Source organism: Triticum urartu, chromosome 3A (genome assembly GCF_056163025.1).
Source record: "Triticum urartu cultivar PI428250 chromosome 3A, HENAU_Tu73, whole genome shotgun sequence".
NCBI lineage: Eukaryota > Viridiplantae > Streptophyta > Magnoliopsida > Poales > Poaceae > Triticum > Triticum urartu.
Window position 1 is genome coordinate 532,813,601 of NC_141875.1, and position 20,614 is coordinate 532,834,214.

The 20,614-nt window shown below is 42.6% G+C and overlaps 1 protein-coding gene across 20 annotated transcripts; it reads right to left on the reverse strand.

Annotated features, from left to right (window-relative positions):
• Positions 1 to 2,792: 2,792 nt before the first annotated feature.
• Positions 2,793 to 11,113, reverse strand: LOC125544862 (uricase-2 isozyme 1-like). 20 transcript variants are annotated; one of them, XM_087547610.1, is made up of 10 exons: positions 10,673 to 11,112; positions 10,064 to 10,128; positions 9,740 to 9,908; positions 8,676 to 8,785; positions 8,134 to 8,225; positions 6,624 to 6,682; positions 5,949 to 6,545; positions 5,342 to 5,466; positions 3,759 to 3,842; positions 2,793 to 3,611 (listed from the first exon to the last, which is right to left on the reverse strand). In XM_087547610.1, exons 3-6 carry the CDS (start codon positions 9,879 to 9,881, stop codon positions 6,676 to 6,678), a joined length of 351 nt encoding a protein of 116 aa, XP_087403736.1. In that variant the 5' UTR covers positions 9,882 to 9,908; positions 10,064 to 10,128; positions 10,673 to 11,112; the 3' UTR covers positions 2,793 to 3,611; positions 3,759 to 3,842; positions 5,342 to 5,466; positions 5,949 to 6,545; positions 6,624 to 6,675. The 20 variants fall into 20 exon arrangements, 19 of the variants coding, with proteins under 19 accessions (XP_087403736.1, XP_087403735.1, XP_087403734.1 ...); XM_087547609.1 differs by having other exon boundaries at positions 3,750 to 3,842; XM_087547608.1 differs by having other exon boundaries at positions 5,309 to 5,466.
• Between the last annotated feature and the right edge of the window lie 9,501 nt (positions 11,114 to 20,614).

The following is a 20,614-nucleotide window of genomic DNA, read 5'->3' on the forward strand; positions in this document are numbered from 1 at the left end:
ACGGGGCGATCCGGCCTGGAGGCGGTGCGACAAGGTGGTGGGCGATCCGGTGGCGACGGCGATGGGGTGGGGGCGCCGAGCGCTGGGCGCCAGTCGGGAGGAGGTGAGGACGGGGCGGCGCTGGTGTGGCGGTGGAGCGCCGGTGTGAGGTGGGGCGGTTCGGCAATGGCGTCGAGGGCGAGCGTAGCTGGGAGAGAGACGAGAGAGAGTGGGGGTTCGTGTGTGGGGCTCTCCCCTGGCGGCGCTGGAGGGAGAGGGTGGGGATCGAGCGACGTGGGGGGAGTGGGGCGCACTTGGGTTAGGGTTCGAGGTAGTGGGGATTAAGGGGGGGAGCGAGCTGGGCTGTGGGGCCGGCCTAGGTGGTGGCCTGGTGGGCTGTGGCCCATGAGTGAGAGGGGGTGGCCTTTATTTTTATTTTAGTTTTTGCTTCCTGTTTTACTTATTTTCTTCTCTATTTTATTTATTGTTCAATTCATTTTTGTTTGTAAAATACACAATTGGCACCTAAATTAGTGTTGTAATATAAGCCTCTGCAATAACAAGTTTGACTACTAAATAGAATAGTTTAGTATTTCAAAATAATAAAAAGGCATTTAACTAAACATTTAAATCAATGTTTTATTAATTTTGGAACATGCAAACACATTATAAAAATGTGGTTTCTCCTCCAATATTTATTATGGATTATTTTCCACCTCTAGAACATTTTAGTTTTAATGTTTGAAAACTTTATCGGTTGACTTTAATTTAAAGTTGAATTTGGATCGGTTCTGAACTAACGCGAGATTAGCAACAGTAATTGAGGTGACGTGGCATCATTAGTAGAAAGTTACTGTAGCTTAATTATCCGGGCGTCACAAGGGTCAACCCCGGTCAGCGGGTCAAACCCGCCGGCGAGGCCCGAGACGGCGGCGCAGCTCAGAAAATGCCCACAGGGCACGGGCGAGGCTGTTCTTGGGCTCGTTGGAGAGCTCTTGCAGGCGCGCATCTAGTGGTGGTGGAGGCCGGGCCTATGGTGGCTGGAGCCAACGACGGCGAGCAAGTCCGCGGCGGCCGGAGTTCGGTCGAGCTCGGGTTCGAAGCTGCAGTGGGCGTGGCGATGCGGGCGTAGCACCTACGGCCTCTGCGTGGTGCGGGGAAAGGTTTGGACTTGCCGGGGCGACCATTTGGTCACCGGAGCTGCGTCGGCGATGAGCTCAGGCGGCGACGGTCACGGTCATCGGCGAGGCAGCGGCTACGGCATGCAAGCGAGCAAACAGAGAGGGGGAGGAGGAGCAGCAGCTCACAGCGGTCTCGGTGGGCTTGACGGCGAGCTCGGGGATGCACTGGAGACGGCGGGGCGGCGATGGGGATCCACGGCGGCCGGAGATGAAGACGGCGGCGATGGAGGCGCTCCAGGGCCTCCCGAGGCGCGTGGCTCGACGGAGAGCTTCAGGGCGAGGTGGCAGAGCTCGCAGACACGGAGAGAGGACGAGGGGGAGGCGATGGCTGCGGCAACGGTGGCCGGTGGCGACGGCAGCGCTCGGCCGTGAGCGAGAAAGCGAGGGAGAGAAGAGGAGAGGGCCACAGCGTGGGGGTGCGTGGTTCAGGGGGGGTGAGCGGTGTTCAGGGGGGGTGCGTGGCGTCGTCGGGTGCCTCCAGCGGCGAGCGGGGAAGCAGGAGGTGGCCGGCGTGTGCTCGTGCGCGGTGGCCACGCGCGCGCGTCCTCCTGGCGGGAGGTGGAGGACGACTAGCATCGCCAGTCGGCTGGGCCGGCTAGAGGAGCTGGGCCGCCAGCTGGGCTGCCAGGCAGGTAAGGCCAGGTGAGCTTTTCTCCATTTTTGTTTTCTTTTCTAATTTCTGACATTTGTTTCTGATTTAATAAAATACTAAATCATTTTATTTTCTTCTGACAATTTTTGCAGGGGCCTAAGGGATTATTCCAAAGCCTCTCACCAAAAATCAGAATTATTGGACAATATTATATATATATAAAAATATTTATCCAATGCAAATAATTATTGGATTAATTCTAAATGCCCAAAATAAATACTTATGAGCTCCTAAAAATATTGGTTTGATTTTTACCTCTGACCAATATTTTCAGAGAGTAACATGAACATTTTCTTGGACCTTTTTGGAGCAATTTTTTTTATCTGGGTCATTTCCAGAATGATTTCTGAGGGTTTCCCAAATCCCCATTTCAAATTTAAATGAAATTTAAACATGATGCAAACATGAAGGCTAGCCTGGGTCATACCAGAACTAGGGATGTGACAACGGACCCGAAGGTCTACAAAGAACTACTCACGCATCATCGAAGAGGCACCAATGAAGGCGGTGAACCCCATCCGAGATGGTGTCTAGATTGGATCTGGTGGTTCCGGACTCTGCGATGGCTGGATGAATATTTCGTTGACTCCCCTAGGGTTCTGGGATTTTTGGATTTATTTATAGAGCAAAGAGATGGTCCGGGGGCACCCGAGGTGGGCACAACCCACTGATAACCCGCGAGTACTAGTAGAATGCCCGTGCGTTGCTATGGGCACATGTCGAATGCTTGTGCATTGCCATAGAATAATAACAATAAATATTATAAGCATGGTGGCATCTGTTCTCCATCATACAGTGACAAATAGAAACTCTATTCCACTTTCCTTCTCGGCAATCTTCGTGTCTTTAACCAGCCGTATCGCTCGCCACCAAATATATACCATCCATGATTAAATAGTACAAGGTACACAAAGCTTACAATGGCTTAGACTTGTAATGCACATCTTAATTTTAGCAATAATAACATCATTGATGCAACCTTCAATAATAAGTTGATTGTAAATAGAAAAAGTTTGGTTTATCTTAAATCAATATTTCTTTTACAATGCCATGAACCTGGTGTCAGTAGAAAACTCTAAAACACCCAATGCAATGGGAAGAAAAAATCAAATATATCATTTTTTTTAGAGAACAAGATCTCATGAAGATCAAGTATTCACCTCTCTTCAATTCATACGTGATTGCCTCCAAACAACAAACTTACACAGGGATATTGATCAAAATACAATTGTATTTCACGTGCATGAGTGTAGTGCGTTGGTTGTGAGTGCTTGAGTCAAATAATATACTCCCTCCTTTCCATATTATTTGTCTTCAATTTGTCTACATACGGATGTATCTAACCTAGACTACAAACTTCAGAAGGGGCTCCATGGATGACCCAACCACTAATAAGATTACATCACAAAAAACGATATAACTGTGGAGAGGAAGCACGGAGCCACAAAGCAACAATGAATAGTCGAGCACAACATCGAGGACATGACAGTTTCAATTTTGCATACGGGCTTCATAGGAGAAGATTGCAAGCCACGCAATGACGTAGTTCAACGCAACATTCGGGGAGCACCGCTTGCTGAAAACTGTTCTCATAGTCATCGTTGCCGCAGTGGCCTCGCCGCCCACAGCTCTGACTTCTTTGTGACAGTCAGAAACCAGCAAAGGCACACCCATGGGTGCACCGGACCTTCGACGCTAGAAGGACAAGACGCAACCCCGCTCTGCTTGCTAACATTCTCGTTCAGGTGAGTGTACTGATTGTATATACATGAGATATTCACATGTACGCCAGAAATCCACTATCATAAATAAAACACTTAGTCTACAAATAGACATTAGATAAAAAAAGAAGCAAAGTGTATCGCGGGCTTATTAATGTATTGGCGAAAGAAGAACAGAGCAATTTACATATGTAGAACAACTTTCGCATCACAAACCTAAGGCACCTGAGGAGATATGGATGACAACAGCAGCATGTGACAGTAATCACTAATCACTGCTATCATCCAGTACAGAAATAAATCTTGAATCTGCACAAACAATTGATGTCATTAAGTGCAAAAACTAAAGCTTGAAGCTTTGCAAAATATCAACTGATTTAGAGAACTAATTCGGTAGATTTAAAACAATTATATGGGACAATATTCAGGAGACACAGTTATCCATTCAATTAAACAATCACGCAAACAGGGAAGAAAATACTCATATCCAGAGATCGGCTTCTCTCAACATTGAGATTTAAATGAATGAGAACCCTTAAATCTATGTCTGTATTTGCTTGTATTTTCAGAGATGTGCCCGCAAACTTGTTTAGTCATCAATTCAACAGATATGCATTTCCATTGTAAAATTATTCCTTGCAGGGTACACCTGTGCAACTAACAAGTATTTCTAAACACCCGCAAAAAAACAAGTATTTCTATAAAACAAATATTACCGTCTTATTACTAACAGCCACATCAATGGCCGAGTTACAGAGCACAAGGGAGGAATAGTGGTAGGAGAAGGAAACCAAGAGATTTATCGAGCCGGCGAGGAAGAAGATAGAAAGGATCGCCAACCACCAGCTGGTAAGCTGGCCATGAAATTTATATGCATAGCAGGAAGATGACCATAACATATTGGGAGAAAAAAGTACATAGACATTTCCAACATTTACTGGAAGAAAAATATACTTCAGAACATACTCTAAAACAATGTCTAGAATTATGTATAATGTCATTGATTGTGTTTTTTCTTACCCTCCTAAGGTAAATAACAGATTCGTCGCGGTGCTCGATTATAAAAAATACATGCTAGGTGATGTATTATGCAAACAAAATGTAGTACATTGCATCATCTGTACAAACAAATACATGCTAGGTAACAGATTTTTGTTTTGTTTTGCATGATGAGTGGATTACTGCCACATCCGGTTTGAAGCATACAGTTTCAGGTTTGTATATACGTGAACCTCAGCTGAATATGTCCCTATATACGTAAACCTGGTGTAGAATTTTGAATGTCCCTATATATGTGGCCCTGGCATAGGATTATCAAACGCATGTAAACATACATATGCAGGATTTTGATTGCCTCGAATCTCTCTACTCCTTAGGTCATCCCTTCTAAATGACAAGCAAAGCTAGTTACAGATATGAGAATAAGATAGGGTCCAAGTAAATTTAATGTTCCCATTTCGGACTCTCAAAATGCACAGGTCCAATAAGATAAAACTATTGATCTAACCTAACAAAGCATGAGGGGAAGAAAAGATAAATTTCAGAGTACCTAAGTTTTTTTCACTATGAGTAGAGGAGCGAGGCGTTGGACCTGTGCAACGCAAAGGGCATATGCAATCTTACTAAGTTGATGAAGGAGTCTTATAGGTATTCCTTTTGGAGCTTCACACAGAACTCAAAGTCTTTGTCATCCAGAAGTACTATAAATATCATTTGTCAAAGGAGTAACACGGATGATCAATGAAATGAGAAATGAAATCAGCATGAAATATTACCATATATAGATCAATGTTCCCATCCTTACTCACACTAAAATGAACGAATCCCTGACTGCGGCTGTGAAGAGGGTGGATGTTGGCTTTTACTGGCCAATTTCAAAGTCATAGGCAGAAGAATTTCGATGAACCACTAAACGATCAATGTAAATTTGGACCTAAAATAAAGAAACAAAGTATTTAACCCACTTTCTTTCATTTCCCAATGGGCTATCATCAGATAAGGACAATAAAGACAACAATTTAAATATGGTATAGGCAACAATGACTATGGAAAATAAATAGCATGGACACGTTTTACTCTATACATAAATATCCACACTTTAGTGAAAAAGGTAGACACACTAAGCTGATCCATGTGCGACCAAGCTAAGAAAAGAGAAAAAATATCCAAATGGATTTCAGCAAACATATCTGATTAAAGCCAACCGTTTCCACTATTTATTTCAACAAAAAAATAGCTCTCTACATCCCTCTATATTGTCTTGTTATATATCTACCAAATGGAGCAAAATGTTATCCTAAATAACTTACAGACATCAATTTGTGCTTCAAAAACTAATGTGAATTTAGTTACTAAAAATTTATAACCTACTCATATAACATGAGATCAAGGCTCGGCGTCAAGTGGTTGCTGTACCTGCAGAATGTTGTGATTTTTTGAGTCCGACTGCTACTCTCGTACAGTATCAAATATACAGAATAACCTGGCCAGTTGCAGTGAATTGTTGAGATGCTATAGAGAATATCCAAGCCAATAGTGATTAAACAACAACATAAGAAAAGAGCATGAGCGAACCAAGAACATCAACTGGATGGCTTAAATTATCAAATAGATCAATCAAAACTACTGATCGAGCAGCTATGCTGAGAAGATGTTGAGCGTGGAGCACCCTGATGCTTCTGCCACCGAGCATGCACTCCGGTCATGCACGTATATCCACCATGTAGAAACACATACAAAGGACTGTTAATTTCTACTGTCGCCAGCAGATTGATTGCAAGGAAGGCGGGGTTGACCTTGTAAAAGACTGAAGATCTTTCGGCCTTGTTGAAGCCAGCATGAAGGTCAAGGAGAGAAGGGCATACCTCGGTGGTCATCGCCGCATCCTCAGCTACAATCTACCTGCAATTCGTCGAGAGGGTGTCGGAGATGCTGCTGCAAACTGGAGCATAAGAAGAAAAAAAGCAATGCCATCCTTAGGATCAAACTGGAGCTCCTCTACATCCTCTAGACCTGGAGCGCAAACACAATTTTAATCATTTGAGCAACTCATATCAGCAGGCATATAATGATGGATTAGTGCTCACTCACCTTTGCCAGTGCAGTTTCTGATTAAACTATTTGGATGGAACATTCCAGCCTCTCATCTGCTAAGAGAAAAAACTCATATGTCAGCATTGACATTGTGCTACGTCTGAGGGCATCCAATATATGGATCAACAACCAAAATAAAGAAAACGAGCATGAATCGAGGGGATGAGATGAGTCAAAGTGGTATTTGCAATCAACAAGACATAGTGTAGACTAATCAAGTCTCTTCTCTATGCACCTCTATTGGGTCTGCAAAAAATGAAGAGCAATCTTGTGCCTTTATATAAGTTCATATTACATAGGAAAAACTATCACATGAGAACAATCCCATAAATACAAGACATCCGTGTTGCATATGAGGATTTGACATGTAGGCATTTCCTTTTTGTTCCTAGTAGACATGACAGAAAAAAATCAGCTTCCAAAACTTCTTTCAAGCAAACTTTGGACTTAAACCAAATACCAAATCTTATTTATTTATAAAGAATATGTATTAGATGCAATGCTTTATAGTATTAGCTTAAATCATTGGAAGCATCAGCAAGTCCTTTTGCTACAACTTTCATATCCTTCATCATGCACCTAGTAGATTGAACTTTTTCAGCCAAGAGGCTTCAAATGTCTACAAAACTATTTAAGCACAGGTAGTGCACTATAAGGCGAAACTATTAGCATAGATAGTGTGCTATAAGGCAAAACTATTAGCACAGTGTATTAAGTGGATATATCTGGCCATCCAGAACCATCTATGTGATCAATCGTTCGGAAAAACTACCAAAAGTATGCAAAAGAAAGCACATTATATTCAGTAAACACCGGAAACTGTATTCTTAAGTAAACGAATTTTAAGAAATCCATAAGCCCAAAACACAGCGGATTAGGATCAGATCAAAAATGCTTTGAGCTGTAGGACATGCCCTAATGCCCAAGAGAGGTGACAACAAAAATCTAAGCTATGCCAAAAGTACAGGGAAGGAAGCTTTTAGACAAAGTTGTATTCCCTCCGTCCCAAAATAAGTGTCTCAACTCTAATATAACTTTATATTAAAGTTAGTACAAAGTTGAGACACTTATTTTGGGACAGAGCGAGTAGTAAGCAAGCACCGAAAAGTTTCTAAGATGTGTGCAGCCTGCGGAATATACACTGTGCGCATATAAAAGGTAGTACTTTGACATGTATTGGAGTAGACATGCAATTTAAAAGCTAATAATTTGTCATGAGCTCCTCTACATAACTTGTAACATGGCTCATATTAGCTTGAAAACCCAAAAGATACTGGCAACAGTATGTGTAAAAGAACTATGCTTGTCCAAGACCAACAGCAATAGAAGTGCTACTCCACTGGACAAACAAGCGACAGTCCAACTTAAAAATATCATAGTAATACTGACACTTGATTTGTCGCCTTGAATTGAAGAATTACTATGGACAATAAATAAAAGGGTTGAATGACCATCAGCATTGTGCAAAAAGAGAACATTTCAGGCAGATGGGGAAGAGTGCCCAAACCTCCACCAAGCAGTTACTTCTGTAGCTACAATTCTTTCTCTTGTTTCAGGAAGAAGAGTGTAGCGATCCCTCATGAATCCTTCAAATCCAGACTGAGATAGATAGTGATGAGAATTCAGTATTTATTACTTGCACCTGAAGCCTATTTCCGTAATACTAAAGTAAAACAGTTTCGCTTCAGCTAAAACTAATTAAATAATTTTGCTTATGTGACACTACATCTAACAAAGTTCCTGCCTGCTGACATGTTGCATTCGATCCCAAAAAGAATGAATACATGACATATTGACATAGCTGTAGCATGCCCATTCTTATTTCAATGGTCTTCTACAAGGACCGTCTCATATCCCATCAACCATGGAAAAACTTCTGGTAAGGCTACAGATGCCTTCGTACTTAATAATCTCCTATAAATCCCTATCATATTAGAGCTCAAGCAGAGTTGGAGAAATATGCAGAGTCCAGAATTTAGCAGGAACTACAAGGTCCGTTTCTTTGGGAATGGTGGCAAAAGGACCAAGACAAGTTAGTGAAAGAAACACCTGAGTTATCTTTAGCAGGGAGTATCCTTGTATCCCAGAATTTATAAGCAGGCTTCCAGACTTCTTCACGGTGACCTCTGTGGTGTGCTTTTCAGAACCAAGTTTGAATCCTGAAAAGAAGTCCATTGTATAAGTAATTAGATAACTCTGAAATGATTCATCAGGGAGGGACTTTTTCCTTTACCATGACATTTTGCAATATACCAATGTGAATATTTACCACAGTAAATGTAAGAAAGTTATTTGTCAAAACAAAAACAAAATTAGCAAATAATTGAGAAGAAACAGTCTGCTCAATTATCATAATCCTCCTTTTTGACTATCAGTGGATCTACCAGGAATATAAGTTTTAAGGAGAAAATAGAAGGCATACAGGAATATAAGTTATTTGTCAGCACTAAAATCAACCCATTAGAATAGTGGAGCAGAGTAGACCAGGGAGGGAACCGGTGGCTTACCAGATTACCGGAGTGGAAGGAGAACCCCCCCCCCCCCCCCCGCGCGCGCACACACACACAACATGTAGCCGGCTCTGTCGTGGACCTGCATGTGTGAGGAAACCTCGCCAGGGAATCACAAATCGAAACCGCATCAGCGAACCATGATCGCCACACGAAGAATCACAAGATACATATATCACTAACATTAATTGGCTACTGACTAAATCATAACACACGCAAAAAAACAGTTATATACAGCATAAGGAAAAACAAATCATCATGTGAATCTCATCCTTGACATATGTACAGCAGAGGCCTTGATGTGTCAAGAACCCTTGACACATCAAAAGTTGCAAACACTTTGATGCGAATCTCATCATTCTATCGTCAAGTAAATAGCTGCAAACAATCTGATCCGTGAAGAAGAGTTTTTTACAAAATATGGCACATACAAGAATCTTGTAGGAATCACTGATATGGACAAGATCAGAGCTAATTTAGCACTTGAGGGCCTATAAAACTGAAACATGTTTCTCTGATGCCTTTTTTAGGTGATAGAAATAAGAAAAGGCATTGCAAGTATAGTAGAGCAGAGCAAGGCAGAGGAGGGAACCGGTGGCTTACCATCTTGCCGGAGTAGAAGAAGAACAGGGGCGAAACTGTCGCAAGCAGCAGGCATCACAATTTGCATGTGTGAATGACAGACATGAACTCGTGCAGCCGTACCCGCAGATGTAACCGGCACACAAAGAATCGCAAGATACATATCTCAATAACCTTGCTTGGCTGCTCTCTAAATCATAAATAAAACACAGAAAATTTGAGTGTGAGTCTCACGTCGCATTTGTTCAGAGCTGACTTTTTTAGGTTATAAAAAATCATTGAAAAACTGAAACTTGTACAAGAACAGTGGAGCAGAGTAGAGCAGGTAGGGAACCAGTGGCTTACCAGATTGCCAGAGTGGAAGAAGAATCCCCCCGCACGCACCACACGCAGCCGGCTCTGTCGTGCACCTGCGTGTGTGAGGGAACCTCGTCAGGGAATCACAAATCTAAACCGCATCTGGGAACCATGACCGGCACACGAAGAAAGAATCACAAGATACATATTATCACTGACATTGATTGGCTACTGACTAAATCATAAAACACAAAAAGTAATTCAGTTGTATACAGTACAGCATAAGGCCCAAACAAAACAAATTATCATGTGAATCTCATCCTTGACACATGTACAACAGAGGCTTTGATGTCATGACAAGTTGCAAACACTTTCGCATCCTTGTCTCATCAAGTAAATAGCTGCAAACACATTGATGTGTCAAGAACAGTTTTTTTTCACAAAATTTCGCACATACAAGAAGTCAAGAACCCTTGTAGGAATAGCTGGTATAGACAAGAGCAGGGCTAATTTAGCACTTGTTGAGAAGCTATAAAAACTGAAAGCCTACAGAACTGAAACGTGTTTCTCTGGTTCAGACCGGCCTTTTTTAGGTGATATAGAAACTTGAAAGATATTGCAAGTAGAGTGGAGTAGAGGAGGGAACCGGTGGCTTACCATCGTGCTGGAGTGGAAGAAGAACAGGGGCGCCGGAGGAGAGGCCATCAGGGTGGAAGAACGGGAGTCCCCACGGTCGGTGTTGTGTTGTTGTGGAGAAGGAGCCGACCGTCGGTGTCGTCTCACGGCAACTCCTCCTGGTGGTCCGCCTCCGTCGTCAGACGAGACCCCCATCAGTGCGTCCGTCCATGGAGGATTCCGATCTCCTTCCCATCCACGGCGAGGCAGAGGTAGAGGTGGGAATCACGCACCACGGCGGCCGGGAACGCCATGGCCGCTGCTTGATGTGGGGCCTGGGCAGGGAGAGGGTGAGGGCAGCGGCGGCGGGGGTGGGCGGTGGATGGGGGCGGCCATGTCGGAGGGAGAGGGGAACGAGATGCAGACGGCTGCCCCTGGAGACGGGAGACGAGGTAGGGGCTAGTGAGGGATGGACAGAGGGAGTCCACCGGATCTGTCGCGACCGTAAAACCAACGGAGGGGAGTTGGTGGACCGAAAAAAATCTATCAAGGTTAATCTATGAAAAAAACCGGACGAAAATGGTGGGATGAAAATTGACCGGCGGAGACTACCAACTACTCCATTAGGAGTAGAGATAGAGGATCGCAACCGTTTTCGAGGGTAGAATATTCAATCCAAATTTATTGATTCGACGCAAGGAGAGACAAAGAATATTCTCAAGCATTAGTAGCTGAGTTGTCAATTCAACCACACCTGAAAACTTAATATCTGCAGCAAGGTATTTAGTAGCAAAGTAATATGATAGTAGTGGTAATGGTGGCAAAAGGTAACAATAGCAAAAGTAATTTTTTTGGGTTTTGTAGTGATTGTAACAGTAGCAACGAAAAAGTAAATAAGCGAAGAACAATACAGGAAAAGCTCGTAGGCATTGGATCGGTGATGAAAAATTATGCCGGATGCGATCGATCATGTAACAGTCATAACCTAGGGTTACACAGAACTAGCTCCAGTTCATCAATGTAATGTAGGCATGTATTCCGAATAAAGTCATACGTGCTTATGGAAAAAAACTTGCATGACATCTTTTGTCCTACCCTCCCGTGGCATCGCGGTCCTATTGAAAACTAAGGGATATTAAGGCCTCCTTTTAATAAAGTGCCGGACCAAAGCATTAACACATAGTGAATACATGAACTCCTCAAACTACGGTCATTACCGGTAAGTATCCTGATTATTGTCACTTCGGGGTTAACGGATCATAACACATAATAGGTGACTATAGACTTCAAGATAGGATCAAGAACTCTCATATATTGATGAAAACATAATAGGTTCATATCTGAAATCATGGCACTCGAGCCCTAGTGACAAGCATTAAGTATAGCAAAGTCATAGCAACATCAATCTCAGAATATAGTGGATACTAGGAATCAAACCCTAACAAAACTAACTCGATTACATGATAAATCTCATCCAACCCATCACCGTCTAGCAAGCCTACGATGGAATTACTCACGCACGGCGGTGAGCATCATGAAGTTGGTGATGGAGGAAGGTTGATGATGACGACGGCAACGGATTCCCCTCTCCGGAGCCCTGAACGGACTCCAGATCAGCCCTCCCGAGAGAGTTTAGGGCTTGGCGGCGGCTCCGTATCGTAAAACGTGCTGAATCCTTCTCTCTGGTTTTTTTCTCCCCGAAAGTGAATATATGGAGTTAGGGTTGACGTCGGTGGAGCATTAGGGGGCCCACGAGGCAGGGGGCGCGCCCAGGGGGTAGGGCGCGCCCCCACCCTCGTGGATAGGGTGTGGGCCCCCTGATGTGGATCTTTCTTCCAGTATTTTTATATATTCGAAAATAATTCTCCGTTGATTTTTCAGGTCATTCCAAGGACTTTTATTTCTGCACAAAAATAACATCATGACAATTCTGCTGAAAACAACGTCAGTCCGGATTAGTTCCATTCAAATCATGCACGTTAGAGTCCAAAACAAGGGCAAAAGTGTTTGGAAAAGTAGATACGACGGAGACGTATCAACTCCCCCAAGCTTAAACCTTTGCTTGTCCTCAAGAAATTCACTTGATAAACTGAAAATGATAAAGAAAAATTTTTACAAACTCTGTTTGCTCTTGTTGTTGTAAATATGTAAAGCCAGCATTCAAGTTTTCAGCAAAGATTATGAACTAACCATATTCACAATAACACTTAGGTCTCATGTTTACTCATATCAATGACATAATCAATTAGCGAGCAATAATAATAAATCTCGGATGACAACTCTTTCTCAAAACAATCATAATATGATATGACAAGATGGTATCTCGCTAGCCCTTTCTGAGACCGCAAAACATAAATGCAGAGCACCTTTAAAGATCAAGGACTCACTAGACATTGTAATTCATGGTAAAAGAGATCCAGTCAAATCATACTCAATATAAACTAACAGTAATGGATGCAAAAGACAGCGGTGCTCTCCAACTGGTGCTTTTTAATAAGAGGGTGATGACTCAACATAAAAGTAAATAGATAGGCCCTTCGCAGAGGGAAGCAGGGATTTGTAGAGGTGCCAGAGCTCGGTTTTGAAATAGATATGAATAATATTTTGAGCGGTATACTTTCATTGTCAACATAACAACCGAGAGATCTTGATATCTTCCATGCTACACACATTATAGGCGGTTCCCAAACAGAATGGTAAAGTTTATACTCCCCTCCATCAACAAGCATCAATACATGGCTTGCTCGAAACAACGAGTGCCTCCAACTAACAAGAGTCCCGTGGGAGTTTTGTTTGCAATTATTTTGATTTGATTTGCATAAAGAATGGGACTGGGCATCCCGGTGACCAGCCCTTTTCCCGTGAGTGAGGAGCGGAGTCCACTCCACTTGAGAATAACCCGCCTAGCATGGAAGATACAGACAGCCCTAGTTGATACATGAGCTATTCGAGCATACAAAACAGAATGTTTATTTGAAGGTTTAGAGTTTGGCACATACAAATTTACTTGGAATGGCAGGTAGATACCGTATATAGGTAGGTATGGTGGACTCATATGGAACAACTTTGGGGTTTATGGAATTGGATGCACAAGCAGTATTCCCGCTTAGTACAAGTGAAGACTAGAAGAAGATTGAGAAGCGACCAGCTAGAGAGTGACAACAGTCATGAACATGCATTAAAATTAATCAACACCGAATGCGAGCATGAGTAGGATATAATGTACCATGAACATAAATATCGTAGAGGCTATGTTGATTTTGTTTCAACTACATGCGTGAACATGTGCCAAGTCAAGCCACTCGAATCATTCAAAAGAGGATACCACCCTATCATACCACATCACAACCATCTTAATAGCATGTTGGCACACAAGGTAAACCATTATAAGCTCCTAGCTAATTAAGCATGGCATAAGCAACTACAATCTCTAATTGTCATTGCAAACATGTTTCTTTCATAATAGGCTGAATCAGGAATGATGAACTAATCATATTTACAAAACACAAGAGAGGTCAAGTTCATACCATCTTTTCTCATCTCAATAAGTTCATCATATAATCATCATTATTGCCTTTCACTTGCACGGCCGAATAGTGTGGATAATAATAATAGTGCACGTGCATTGGACTAAGCTGGAATATGCAAGCATTCAATTCAAGAGAGAAGACAAGGTAATATGGGCTCTTTGTTAGATCAACAATAATGCATATGAGAGCCACTCAACATTTTCGTTATGGTCTTCTCCTCTCGACCCCAAAGAACAAGAAAAGAAATAAAATTATTTACAAGGGAAAGCTCCCAACAAGCAAAAGAAGAACGAGAAATCTTTTTGAGTTTTCTTTTTAGTTATTACTACTACAAGCATAGAAAATAAACTAACTAAAAGCTACAACTATTTTTTTGTTTTTCTTAAGGTTTATCGAACACACAAGAAGAAAGCATAAAAAGGAAAATAAACTAGCATGGATATTACAATGAAAAAGCATGAGCACCGACACCTAGCATGAGTGTGTGAACAAGAATGTAATGTCGGTGAGAAATACGTACTCCCCCAAGCTTAGGCTTTAGGCCTAAGTTGGTCTATGGCCACGGCTGGCCTGACGGATATCCAAAGTTATAGTTGGGGTCGTACTGAGATGCAGCGGCAATTGCCTGATGAGCTGCAGCTTGGAGGCGAGCTATCTCCGCCCTCCTCCCGTACTCGGTCGCCTCCTCCCTGGTTATGACATATCTCCCGTTTGCCTGAAAGTCAAAGAAAGTAGGAGCAGGGAGAGCGACGTGATAGGTGCATCGTCTGTCAAAGATTAGTCGGTACTGGAGGAACTGATCGTTCCTCTCAACAAACTGATGACGAACCATAGCATCATAATCTAGATAAGAAGGAGGCAACTCAATATCATCTCCACGTATGGGTATCTCAAAAAAGTTAGCTATACGAGTTGCATAAATTCCACCAAAGAAATCTCCATGAATACGATTATTATGCAACCTACGTGCAACAATAGCCCCCAAGTTGTAATGTTTATCTCCTAAAACAGCGCTCCTGAGAACGCTAAGATCAGGTACACACATGTAACATGCTTCATCTTTACCGTTTATGCACCTTCCTATGAAGAGAGCAAAATCATGTATAGCAGGAAAATGAATGCTCCCTATGGTGGCTTGTGTTACATCTCTAGATTCCCCCATTATAATACTAGTAAGAAAATCTCTAAATTCAGATTTGCGAGGTTCACTAACATTACCCCACTGTGAGAGTTTACAAGCAGTGTTAAAATATTCTAAGTCCATGCTATAAGATTTATCATAAAGATCAAATAGGACAGTTTGAGAATTTCGTGATGATGAAAATTCAAACCTTCTCACAAAGGAATCAGTGAGGTAGTAGTACTGGCGGCACTTATCTGCCGTGAAGCTCTCAAGATCGGCATTACGCACATATGCTTCAAATTTCTCCTTGATTCCTGCTCAAACCATGAAGTCCTCTGACGACCATTCACAAGGCCGCACTTGAGCATCCCTTGATGGTTCCTCGTCCGCATCGCGTATTGCGGGCCTGGGTCCTTGCTTTCTTGAAGAACCACCATGGTACATTTTTCTAAACATATTTCTTCCTCTAAAAAATTTCTGAAATTTTTAGTAACTTCAAAATAAAAGTGAACCAAACTCAACAATATTGATAGCAACTACTCCTACAAGTGCCTAGAGGCAATATCATGCATTAAAACTACTTTTGACCATATAAATTTGACATGCAAGCTCAAGAACAGGGTCACCTAAGCAGCAAAAAATTGTAATGAATAAAGCACTAGAACAAAAACTAATTGGACCATTGGAGGAGTCACATACCAAAGAACAATCCCCCAAAGCAGTTTTGTGAATGGAGCTTTGAGCTAGGAGATCGAAAATGGCAACAAGATGAGCTAGAACTCGTGCTTGAGCTGGTTGGTGATTTTTTAGGGAGGAAGAAGGAGTGTGTGGTAGCTGGAATAAGTGGAGGGGAGCCACCATGGGCCCACGAGGCAGGGGCAAGCCCAGGGGGTGGGCGCGCCTTGGACCCTCGTGGCCAGGTGCTTGCTCCCCCTGTTGTGTTCTCAGTGCCAGATATTCTCAAATATTCTAAAAAAAATATTTAATTTTCAGGGAAATTGGAGAACTTTTATTTTTGGGGTATTTTTCATTGCATGGATAATTCAGAAAACTGACAGAAAATACTATTTTTGCTTTATTATTTAATATAAATAACAGAAGGTAAAAACAGGGTACAGAGAGTTGTGTTTTCTAACTTCATCCATCTCATGCTCATTAAAAGGAATCCACTAATAAGGTTGATCAGGTCTTGTTAACAAACTCATTTCGAATAACATGAAACCGGAGAATTTTCGAATAACACTAGGTTATCTCAACGGGGATATGCACCTCCCCAACAATAAGAATATCATATTTCTTCTTGACAGTAGGAAGAGGAAATTCAAAACCTCCAATAGTGATTGTTGAAAATTTTCCAATAGAATTGATACTGTGGACTTGAGGTTGTTTCCTCAGAAAGTGTACTGTATGCTCATTACCATTAACATGAAAAGTGACATTGCCTTTGGTGTAATCAATAACAGCCCCTGCAGTATTCAAAAAGGGTCTTCCAAGAATAATATACATACTATCGTCCTCGGGAATATCAAGAATAACAAAGTCCGTTAAAATAGTAACGTTTGCAACCACAACAGGCACATCCTCACAAATACCGACAGGTATAGCAGTTGATTTATCAGCCATTTGCAAAGATATTTCAGTAGGTGTCAACTTATTCAAATCAAGTCTACGATATAAAGAGATAGGCATAACACTAACACCGGCTCCAAGATCACATAAAGCAGTTTTAACATAGTTTCTTTTAATGGAGCATGGTATAGTGGGTACTCCTGGATCTTCAAGTTTCTTTGGTATTCCACCCTTAAAAGTATAATTAGCAAGCATGGTGGAAATTTCAGCTTCCGGTATCTTTCTCTTATTTGTAATAATATCCTTCATATACTTAGCATAAGGATTCATTTTAAGCATATCGGTCAAACGCATACGCAAAAAGATAGGTCTAATCATTTCAGCAAAGCGCTCAAAATCCTCATCATCCCTTTTCTTGGATGGTTTAGGAGGAAAGGGCATGGGTTTCTGAACCCATGGTTCTCTTTCTTTACTGTGCTTCCTAGCAACAAAGTCTCTCTTATCATAATGTTTTTTTTTGACTGGGCTCTCTTATCATAATGTTGATTCTTTGATTATGGGTTATCAAGATCAACAACAGGTTCAATCTCTACATCATTGTCATTGCTAGGTTGAGCATCAACATGAACATTATCATTAAAATTATCACTAGGTTACTGTTCATTACCAGATTGTGTTTCAGCATCGGAGATAGAAATATTATTGGGATTCTCGAGTGTGTCTACAATAGGTTCATTAGAAGCATGCAAAGTCCTATCATTTTTCTTTTTCTTCCTCTTAGAAGGACTAGGTGCATCAATATTAACTCTTTGAGAATCTTTCTCAATTCTCTTAGGGTGGCCCTCAGGATACAAAGGTTCCTGAGTCACTTTACCTCCTCTAGTTGCAACTCTAACAGCAAAGTCATTATTTTTACTATTCAATTCATTGAGCAAATCATTCTGAGCTTTAAGTACTTGTTCTACTTGAGTGGTAACCATAGAAGCATGTTTACTAATAAGTTTAAGTTCACCTTTAACACTATCCATATATCACTCAAGTGTTCAATCGTATAAGAATTATGTTTCAATTGTCTACCAACATAAGCATTAAAATCTTCTTGCTTAACCATAAAGTTATCAAATTCATCCAAACATCGGCTAGCAAACTTAGCAGGAGGAATTTCAGCTTTATCATATCCATAGAGAGAATTTACCTTTACTACCTGTATCGGGTTATCAAGACCGTGTGTTTCTTCAATAGGTGATGAATTAAGACCATGTATTTCTTCAACAGGAGGTAAATTCTTAACAACTTCAGCTTTAATACCCTTTTCTTTCATAGATTTATTTGCCTCTTGCATATCTTCAGGACTGAGAAATAGAATACCCCTCTTCTTCGGAGTTGGCTTAGGAGTTGGTTCAGGAAGTGTCCAATTATTTTTGTTAGTCAACATATTATTCAATAGAATTTCAGCTTGATCAACAGATCTTTCCCTGAAAACACAACCATCACAACTATCCAGGTATCTCTGGAAGTATCGGTTAGTCCATTATAAAAGATATCAAGCATTTCATTTTTCTTGAGAGGATGGTCAGGCAAAGCATTAAGTAATTGGAGAAGCCTCCCCCAAGCTTGTGGGAGACTCTCTTCTTCAATTTGCACAAAATTAAATATTTCGCTTAAGGCAGCTTGTTTCTTATGAGCGGGGAAATATTTAGCAGAGAAGTAATAAATCATATCCTGGGGACTACGCACACAACCAGGATCGAGAGAATTAAACCATATCTTAGCATTACCCTTTAATGAGAACGGAAATAATTTAAGGATGTAATAATAGCGAGTTTTCTCATCATTAGTGAACAGGGTAGCTATATCATTTAATTTAGTAAGATGTCCCACAATAGTTCAGATTCATAGCCATAGAAAGGATCAGATTCAACCAAAGTAATTAACTCAGGATCGACAGAAAAATCATAATCCTTATCAGTAACAAAGTTAGGTGAAGTAGCATAAGTAGGATCATATTTCATTCTAGCATTCAGAGATTTTTCTTTCAGCTTAGCTAATAATTTCTTAAGATCACTTCTATCATTCACTACAAAAAAAGAGACACATCCGTGACATTTTGGGCCGAACGAATTTTTTTCTATCATACATATGACACTTTTATGATGATAATTATGACAAAACCCGGTATCATCATAGATGTGGTGGGTTCCTACTTCTATGACAAAAAATCATGACAGAAAATGGGCTTTTCGACCTGGGCGGGCCGGAGACGCAGCTACATGACATTCTTTGGGCCGTCCATGACGGAAAAACCATGGTAGAAGCGAGGGGGGGGGGGATTTTGGGGAGTTCCCGGTTACGGTGGGAGGTCGGGGGCCGAGCGATGCGCGTTTCTCTCATACACGTATGCGCGTGTGTGCGAGGCGTTGGCTCTAACTAAACCCGAGCGAGGCGTTGGGCTCTAACTGAACCCGAGCGATTGCACTGCAGGCTACACGTTACTGAACCCGAGCGATCGATCGATGGCTGTTAACTGAACCCGATCGAGCGATTCCTTGGAGGCTGGAGGAGGTCGACGGTAGCCCGTGGAGGCTGGAGGAGGTCGACGGTGGAGATGAACAGTATCCCGTGGAGTCCCATTTTGCGGTACGCCAGACCCCTCCCGATGAACAAGACCCCCGTTTAGACCGTAGCGCTCCAACACAAGTCCGTTTCGTCTGTTTTGCGGTATGCCACACCCCTCCCGATGAACAGGACCCCCGTTTCGACCGTAGGAGGTCCGTTTCGTCCGTTTTGCAGTACGCCACACCCCTCCCGATCAACAGGACACCCGTTTCGACCGTAGGAGGTCCATTTCCTCCGTTTTGCGGTACGCCAGACCCCTCCCGATCAACAGGACCCCGTTCCGAACGTAGGAGGTTCGTTTCCTCCGTTGTGCGGTACGCCAGGCCTCGTTTCCATCGTCTGTTCCATCCAAGCCCTCCCGATGAACATGACCACGCATTCCGTTCCGACCCAGCCGGTTGGCTCCCACGCGTTCCGTTGCCTCCCAATGAACACGACGCATTCTGTTGCCTCCCCATGAACACGACGCATTCCATTGCCTCCCCATGAACACGACGACGACGCTATTTCTTCGTTCCGACCCATCCATGTACACGAGCCCTGGCCGTACGTATGCGCGAGTAGGCGTTCGAGACCCCGCCTGTATGTACACATATGTGGCCATATTTTCTTTCTTGTACCCTGGCCGCTGTACGTATGTGTACATGCTACGTGCACGCCTCTACTACGACACGTACTCGCCTCTACTACGACACGTGCGCACCTCTACATCCACCAGTATATATGTATGTACATGTTCGCGACCAGAATGACAACGCTACGTACGCTTCAACCAGGTGGGTCCCGACTGTCAGGCACTTCCTTGCCTGCGAAGATGTAGCTGGTGGGTCCCAGCAGTCAAGGGGCGAATCATTTTTTTTGCCCGGACGCACTTCCTTGCGTGTGAAGATGTAGCTAGTGGGTCCCAGCAGTCGGGGGAAACGTTTTCTTCGCGAAATATAGTGGCCCGTCCAGTGGGTCCCAGCTGTTAGGTGGAGGAATCATTATTTTCTGCGTAATAAGGAGGCACTTCCTTGCTGCGGTCGTGGACCCAGCTGTCAGCCTCTCCACGTACAGTCCACGTCCGATGGAAGTCGTTCCTTGACCACGTTGACCACACCGCGCCGAGAGCACCAGGGCGGTGGACGGCGGCGAGGCCTAGGAAGG

Excerpts from the sequence above, each read along its gene's own strand:
- LOC125544862 (XM_087547591.1), bottom strand. The coding sequence starts at position 9,881 with ATGTATCTTGCGATTCTTTGTGTGCCGGTTACATCTGCGGGTACGGCT. Across the intron at positions 8,786-9,739 it reads TCTTCTACTCCGGCAAGATG|GATTCAAACTTGGTTCTGAA; the intron begins GTAAGCCACCGG and ends ACTTCTTTTCAG. Across the intron at positions 8,226-8,675 it reads CCCTGCTAAAGATAACTCAG|TCTGGATTTGAAGGATTCAT; the intron begins GTGTTTCTTTCA and ends TATCTATCTCAG.